The sequence below is a fragment of the Hyperolius riggenbachi genome, chromosome 12 (assembly GCF_040937935.1).
Source record: "Hyperolius riggenbachi isolate aHypRig1 chromosome 12, aHypRig1.pri, whole genome shotgun sequence".
NCBI lineage: Eukaryota > Metazoa > Chordata > Amphibia > Anura > Hyperoliidae > Hyperolius > Hyperolius riggenbachi.
The window spans coordinates 139,247,962-139,256,734 of record NC_090657.1 but is presented as its reverse complement, the minus strand read 5'-3'; the positions used below and the strand labels follow the sequence as shown (position 1 = coordinate 139,256,734).

Here is an 8,773-nt window from a genome sequence, read left to right as displayed (position 1 = left end):
GGGCTGTGGAGTTGGAGTCTGAGTTGGTGGTTTCATTAACTGAGGAGTTGGATGATTTTTGCACCAAATACACAGCCCTGGTAAGTATTATACTTAAAGGGAACCTTAACAGAGAGGGATATGGATGTTTCCTTTTAAACAATACCAGTTGTCTGGCAGTCCTGCTGATCTCTTTGGCTGCAGTAGTGGGTGAATCACACACCTGAAACAAGCATGCAGCTAATCCAGTCAGAGCAACTGATCTGCATGCTTGTTCAGGGGCTGTGGCTAAAAGTATTAGAGACACAGGATCAGCAGGAGAGTCAGGCAACTGGTATTATTTTAAAAGGAAAAATCCATATCCTTTTCAGTTCAGGTTCCCTTTAGGGAGTTAGCGGCTGAGCCATTTTGGGTACCTGGAGTCAGGTTTCATAAACTGAAGAGTCAGAGACGGATGATTTTTTAACTGACTCCACAGGCCTGCAGTCACACATCAACTCTCCCTCATCCACTATGGTGAAAACAGTCATGCCTGTTCATAGCTAAACCTCTGCCATTCACTGGCCAAAGAATTCCAGGTGCTGTCATGACATTTATAGTTCTGCGAGCAGTACATCAGAAAGATCTGTATTAACTTCATCTCTGGGTGCTCAGTGGTTTTCATTTTTCCTTTTTCACAGTTAACTGACATTTACACAATTTCATTACTCAAATCATACTTTTTATTCTGAAAAATGTTGGATAACCACTCCCACATACATAAAATAATCCCTCTGTATGTGCAGATTCCTTTCTCGTAATTTCCGTTGCACGTTTCAATAATCTTGGTCACATCTCTGGCATTGCTTCTGTTTGACCCACAATCCTACTTCAGTATCAACCGGTTCTTATTCCACACAGCTCTGCAGACATTAATGCAATGCCATGTCACATCAAGATACTGTGGCACCAACCCTATTCCAAAGACAGGAGGCAGCTACACTGAAAATTGCTGCAGATACATTTACAAGTGGTACTGTAGGATATTCTTTTTTTTTAAACTCCGTTCCAGGATGAGCAAGACTTGGATAATATGATGTCCTATTTAGAGAGTTCCACAAGGTTACAGCTGGCTGAGTTGGACAGTCCATGTATTTTTTTTGATGAAGGCACAAGTTGCTCAGTCCAGGACTGGCCAATGTCTCTGCATAACAACTTACAGACCAGGAGCAGCACTGCATCATTTCCTGCGATACCTAAAATAAGCAAAGCATTTTATACAATTTACCACATGTAGCTCACTTATATGTTACATCATTTCACATGCTAAAACAGTCACTGTTCCTTTGCCAGGACTCGGAGCACCCAGACAGATTAGAGGAGCAGGATTTTACAGACTAAAGGTGGCCATACGCTGGTGGACATGGACAAAAGATAGATCCCTATCTGATCAGACAGAGACATTTATTTGCTCAAATTCCTCCACATCTTGCTCACAGATTTTCTTTCGGTTTCAGCATAAAATCTATTGAAAATCTGTGCGCCTGCCAGGTCACCAGTCCCACCCCCACAACATTAAACCCATTACCAAGAAGAATAAATTATATAGATACTAGTGACCTTAGCCAGTTTAAAAATGGGCTAGGTCTGTCACTGCGCATGCGCCCACCCCTTGGCCTGTCATCCCTTGCCAAGCGTCACTCCCCCTCAGTGTCTCTGCAAATGCACAGAGCGTAAAAGCGACACAAACACACACACGGACATGGGACGCAGAGACACTTAGGGATTATTTATAGAGGATGTCAAGGTATGATTTGTATTATGCTGCAAGTGAATGTTCAGGCCTTAACAGTGATTTATTGGCTGAAGGAAATAAATAAGCATAATAAATAAAAAATGGGCAAATACATTTCCTTTTAAGGATGTGACAAGGCTCAAATTGTGAGAACTGGGCATATCAGAGCATGTCAAAAACAGCAGGGCCCATATGCAATTAACTTTTTCTCCTGAATATTGGTAAAATTACAGACATCCCACTGTGAAAGCAGCCTCAAAGTGGAATTGGTTAATTTGATCAAATTATTTGAGAAATGCAAATCGAAAAACGGGCAAGGCAATAAACTACTTTACAGTTATGTGAAAAACTATTTGCCCCCTTCATGATTTCTTATTCTTTTGCATGTTTGTCACACTTAAATGTTTCTGCTCATCAAAAACCGTTAACTATTAGTCAAAGATAACATAATTGAACACAAAATGCAGTTTTAAATGATGGTTTTTATTATTTAGTGAGAAAAAAAAAACTCAAAACCTACACGGCCCTGTGTGAAAAAGAAATTGCCCCCTGAACCTAATAACTGGTTGGGCCACCCTTAGCAGCAATAGCTGCAATCAAGCGTTTGCGATAACTTGCAACGAGTCTTTTACAGCGCTCTGGAGGCATTTTGGCCCACTCATCTTTGCAGAATTGTTGTAATTCAGCTTTATTTGAGGGTTTTCTAGCATGAACCGCCTTTTTAAGGTCTTGCCACAACATCTCAATAGGATTCAGGTCAGGACTTTGACTAGGCCACTCCAAAGTCTTCATTTTGTTTTTCTTCAGCCATTCAGAGGTGGATTTGGTGGTGTGTTTTTGGTCATTGTCCTGCTGCAGCAACCAAGATCGCTTCAGCTTGAGTTGACGAATATTCCCGGCCGAACATGGCTGGACATTCTCCTTCAGGATTTTTTGGTAGACAGTAGAATTCATGGTTCCATCTATCAAAGCAAGCCTTCCAGGTCCTGAAGCAGCAAAAACAACCCCAGACCATCACACTACCACCACCATATTTTACTGTTGGTATGATGTTCTTTTGCTGAAATGCTGTGTTACGTCTACGCCAGATGTAACGGGACACGCACCTTCCAAAAAGTTCAACTTTTGTCTCGTCGGTCCACAAGGTATTTTCCCAAAAGTCTTGGCAATCATTTATGTTTTTTAGCAAAATTGAGACGAGCCTTAATGTTCTTTTTGCTTAAAAGTGGTTTGCTCCTTGGAAATCTGCCATGCAGGCCGTTTTTGCCCAGTCTCTTTCTTATGGTGGAGTTGTAAACACTGACCTTAATTGAGGCAAGTGAGGCCTGCAGTTCTTTAGATGTTGTCCTGAGGTCTTTTGTGGCCTCTCGGATGAGTTTTCTCTGCGCTCTTGGGGTAATTTTGGTCGGCCGGCCACTCCTGGGAAGGTTCATCACTGTTCCATGTTTTTGCCATTTGTGGATAATGGCTCTCACTGTGGTTCACTGGAGTCCCAAAGCTTTAGAAATGGCTTTATAACCTTTACCAGACTGATAGATCTCAATTACTTTTGTTCTCATTTGTTCCTGAATTTCTTTGGATCTTGGCATGATGGCTAGCATTTGAGGTGCTTTTGGTCTACTTTGTGTCAGATAGCTCCTATTTAAGTGATTTCTTGATTGAAACAGGTGTGGCAGTAATCAGGCCTGGGGGTGACTACAGAAATTGAACTCAGGTGTGATAAACCACAGTTAAATTATTTTTTAACAAGCGGGGCAATCACTTTTTCACACAGGGCCATGTAGATTGAGTTTTTTCTCACTAAATAATAAAAACCATCATTTAAAACTGCATTTTGTGTTCAATTATGTTATCTTTGACTAATAGTTAACGGTTTTTGATGAGCAGAAACATTTAAGTGTGACAAACATGCAAAAGAATAAGAAATCAGGAAGGGGGCAAATAGTTTTTCACATCACTGTATGTCTGCCGACATCACCTCAATACCAGCGATGGTCAATCAGGTGCAAAGGATTCTGGATTGGATTCAAATTTCATGCACTTTGAAATTGGACAAATCAAAATGACTTGTCTATTCCGGCTGGTACAATTTCAAGCTGCATAGATTTTGCATGAAATCTGAATGCAAGTTAGATTATTTGCACCTTATCTATTAGTATATAAAGTTGTCCTGAAGGGCAGCCAATTCTGTTGTGTGGAGATTGGAGGGAAGTTAGGGAGAGAAAGGGTCCTGCAACAACAGTGGTCAAACTTTAAAGGACAACTGTAACAAGGAGGATGTGAAGTCTGCCATATTTATTTAATTTTACACAATACCAGTTTCCTGGCTGCCCTGCTGGTCTATTTGGCTGCAGTAGTGTCTGAATCACACCAGAAACAAGCATGCATCTAATCTTGTCAGATCTGACAATGTCAGGAACTTGTTCAGGGTCTGTGGCTAAAAGTATTAGAGGCAGAGGATCAGTACGATAGCCAGGCAACTAGTATTGCTTAAATGGAAATAAATATGCCAGCCTTTATATCCCTCATGTTACAGTTGCCCTTTAAATAATTCAAAGGCTTCTGAAGGTAGGCTGGCAGAGTTAGAAAGCCACTATAATTTAGCAAGTATACTTTGTGCAAGTCTTGATGAAGTGAAAGAAAATACAAACAACTAATTTCTTTTGCCACATACCGTGATTTGGATTTAAAGTTGCCCTTCCTGTGCTGCTGTATTCCCAACCTTTTCCGGTCTTCAAATGATGGGCTGTTAGAAGACAAAGAACATCAGAACACGAGACAGATGTTCGGTTATCCGCTTATGTGAACCTGGAGCTCTTGGAGCTGTAACAGCAGACAAACTCAGAAAGTGGATCCTGAAGCATAATGTTATACAAATCCGATCCTAAATGGTTTGAATGGCAACAAATATACCTACAGACACGAGATAACAGACTGATTGGATAGTCAGACCGCATCATGTCTAGGTAGCTTTCAATCCTGGCATCGTGCGAACAGGCCGTTTGAGTACCCTCAGTGGAAGTTCTATGGTTTTTTTGGTACTTTATCTTGCATCTAAATTCAATGATTTCCGATGAACCTTTGCAGCACAAATCTGCTCTTTGTGACTACAGTGGGCAGTACTACCTGGGACGGAAAGGGGGGGGGGGGGGGGCGGGGGTGACAGGGTTTAACCGTCTAAGGGCTGGATCACACTGACAACAGCTGACGTTTATTCTACCGCAATGTGATTAAGATGAATCAGAACATTCAACATGTCATTTACTGGCCATTGCTCAAGCACCTTGATCAATCAAGTTTTTCCAGACTGCATGCAGCGTCAGGAGTTGGTGGCTTTTGTGGTTTCATTCTATTCCTCTTGGGCTCTAAACACAACACAAACGTTGTGAAATGCTTTTCTGGTCAGTAGCAGATAAGTTTGACTGCGTCAAAATAAGCTACCAGGGGTTATCCATCTGTACCAGCCGTCTCGGTTTAACAGAGGTGGGTGGAGTCTGACCACTGTAAACTAGACCTACTAACAACATGCTGTCTTCCTCCGAGCTCTGCTTGTTGTCTGCGGTGGGTGGAGCATTGAGAGATAAAGACTTTATTTTGTGTGTCATTTGTGTGAGTGGCAGCAAGAGTCATGGGCAGATCCCTTGCAGCAGGGCCAGAAATATTTCCACTTTACATTAACTAAGACTGGTAGGCTACTACACAGGCGCATCTTCTTTATAGACCTGCTGGTGGTAAGACTGCCAGTTCATTTAAAGTCAAACCTTACAGTTTTTGCAGGGTTTAGCAGTCTTTTAAAGCAGGTATTTCAATACTGGATATAATTATTTGTGTGCTTTGATTCAGCACATTCAGGACTCTAGATCAGTGTTTCTCAACACGCGGTTCGAGACCATAGCTGGGGGTACGCAGCCAGGAGGGGATGCAGCGCAAAACGGGGGAGCATGCCCACACATGCCCCTCCCTCACCTTGGACTCCTCCGTCAGTGCTTCCCCCTCCGACACGCATTAATAGCAGCGGCGGCGGCGGCATGGTAAAAGGAACGCAGACTTACTTCCGCGTTCCACGCCAGAGGTCCTTCTCTCTCAGCGATGACGCTACTTCCTGTTTATCAGCCAGAAGGGCCCCTAACTTGAGGGATAAATTAGTACGCAGTGAGTACAGTGTCAGTAATGATACCTGGCTACAGAGGGGAGTACCTAACGGGTCTTATAAATGTGACAAATGTAAACTTTGTCCATTCATTGAACGTACAAAGAAGTTTGAGAACAGTTCAGGGGACGTTGAGTACGATATAAGAGCATTTATTAATTGCGACACGACTCGTGTCGTTTACATGATTCAGTGTCCCTGTAGGCTCAAATATGTCGGGAAGACTAAAAGAGCATTAAAAGAACGGGTCCTTGAGCACTTCTGTAAGATTAAAGGGGGTAAAGCAATAGGGGGTATTTATGAACATTATAGGGAATGTCATAATAATGATTTAAAAGGCACCCTGGTTAAAGGCATCTATAGGTTAAAGGTATCCACAAGGAGGGGGGATTTTGATGAAGTATTGTACTGCAAGGAAGCATCATGGATCTTTAAATTAAATACGGTAGCACCATTTGGCTTAAATGCCGAATTGGATCTGACTCCATTTTTGAGGATCCGAAGGTACAATTAATTGTTTGGGATATGTGTGGATCCGCAAAGAATGATTGGTGCCATGCAGCAAAAGTGCCAAAAATCAAAATCAAAAATTAAAAATGGAATACATTGATCTCATATTGACCAATCTAGTCTTATCTTTAGGACTGCACATGTCAATATCATTGATGAATTAAGCATAGGCCTGTGGACTTATTATTTTTATTACTAATAACCCTGTGCGGTGAAGTGGATTATGGGTCTTCATCTGATCGAGGATTGGCCTTCGCTATATGTCTCCTATCTATATGTGGAACCATGGACCTTTTTGATGCCGCAGTGGCCCCCTTTAAGATGAAGTCATGATGTCTGATCCGTAGGAAAAGTACTGACTTGAAACCAATGCGAGTACATGGAGCTGTCAGCCCATCCCATCGCATGCTGTGCAGTGAATCACTGAGTGTGCGCAGAGAGGAGGCGGGCTCTTTGGACTGTTTTTAATCAGTTGCTACGTATTGTGAAGCCACACCCTGATGAAGCGTCGCAAGTGACGCGAAACGTCGGTGGGCGGAGCCACACAGCCCGCTTCTCGGCTGCGCTTCCGTGTTGGTGAGCGTATGGAGTGGCGTCCCAGCTTGCTCGCACGCCGGGTTGGATGAAGCAGCTAACTAGACTGCCAGGTTGAGGCATCACAACCACTGGGGAGTATAGGTCGAGACGCGGCCTTTCCTTCTATCCAGTTACTCCACAGCGGTAAACGGATGGCTAAACGAATATCCGGAGAGCGGGACGGGCGTTAGTGACATCATGTGGTGAGACCCATCCTTTATTCCTTGCTGACAAATATATGAACTGACCATCCTTGGGGGAATGAACTTTTGCTAAGCTCACAAGTCCACTTATCAAGTTATCGTGGTGGACTATAATAGGAACTTTTATCTTTGCCTTTATGAGGAGGGGAGCCCCCACTTTTTTCCATCCATAGTTCATGGCACCAGTACGGAAGCGCGGCATGCTTGGGATGTATGAATGGGTAATTTCCTCATGCACCGTCAAGCTGGTACATTTATCATAGTGGCTGATTTATGGCTAAATTGTAGTTTTGCATACGCAATTTTATTTATTTTTGAATCATGTGTGTTTTGCTCCTTTGTGACCAATTGAGCATTTGTATGTCCTTGATTTATTAATAATAAATTTTGATACTTTGTATATTAAGGTGGCCTGAGTACCCATATGTGTTCAGATTTCTTGATATCAGGAAGTAGTGTCAGGCTCAGAGAAGATCGGACCTCCGGCATGGAACGCAGAAGTAAGTGTGCGTTCCTTTTACCATGCCGCCGCCGCTATTAATACGTGTCGGAGGGGGAAGCACTGACGGGGGAGTCCAAGGTGAGGGAGGGGGGGGGGGGGGAGTGGACCCCCCTCCCCGCCGCTATGTGTGGGCATGCTCCCCCGTTTTGAGCTGCATCCCCTCCTGGCTATACTTTGGGCACACATGCCTAACTAAACTGTAGGCACCCATGCCTAGCTATCCTGGGGGCACTCATGCCAGGCTGTACTAAGGGCACCCATGACTGGCTATACTGGGGGTACTTATACCTAACTATACTGGGGGCACCTATACCTGGCTATCCTGGGGGCATCCATGCCAGGCTGTACTAAGGGCACCCATGACTGGCTATACTGGGGGTACTTATACCTAACTATACTGGGGGCACCTATACCTGGCTATACTGGGGGCATCCATGCCAGGCTGTACTAAGGGCACCCATGCCTGGCTATACTGGGCGACACCCAATCCTGGCTGTACTGGGGGCACACATGCCTGGCTATACTGGGGGCACCTATACCTAGCTATATATGCATGCATGCATGTATATATATATATATATATATATATATGTATATATATATATATATATATATATATATATATATATATATATATATATATATATATATATATATATTTTATACACGTGGGGGGGGGGGTACTTGGCTGGAACTGAATTGCGGTAGGGGGTACTTGGGCCGAAAAAGTTGAGAAACACTGCTCTAGATTACCCTGGCCTTTTATAAAACTGTCCATACTGTCGTGCTGCAGTCCATCCTACCAGCATCTGCTAAAGGCCTAATTGACATAAGCAGTGAATGCTTTGCCTTTCAGCCACATTAGTGCACCTGCAGGCCACTGGGAAGCACCAGTCTCATGGAGTCATAACTGCAGCCACATTAACAATGAGGCAGTTTCTTGGTGACGGGTAACCACATCCTGTGTGAAGCACTGGCATGCGTGGGGTTGCAAACACAGCATTATATTTCAGTCAGAAGACACTTGGGCCAGCCAATGGAAGGCTCAACAGGCCATCACGTTCCATTCAGCTTCCTTC

The 8,773-nt window shown here is 43.5% G+C and overlaps 1 protein-coding gene across 1 annotated transcript in view; it reads right to left on the bottom strand.

The window, feature by feature from the left end:
- Positions 1–678: 678 nt before the first annotated feature.
- Positions 679–8,773, bottom strand: part of DDX27 (DEAD-box helicase 27) — a 63,807-nt gene continuing 55,712 nt past the window's right edge. The window contains exons 20-21 of the mRNA XM_068262532.1: positions 4,428–4,499; positions 679–1,214 (exon numbers count right to left, since the gene is read on the bottom strand). Coding sequence (XP_068118633.1) covers positions 1,199–1,214; positions 4,428–4,499 — 88 coding nt within the window. The 3' untranslated portion in view covers positions 679–1,198. The remainder of the gene's footprint in view (positions 1,215–4,427; positions 4,500–8,773) is intronic.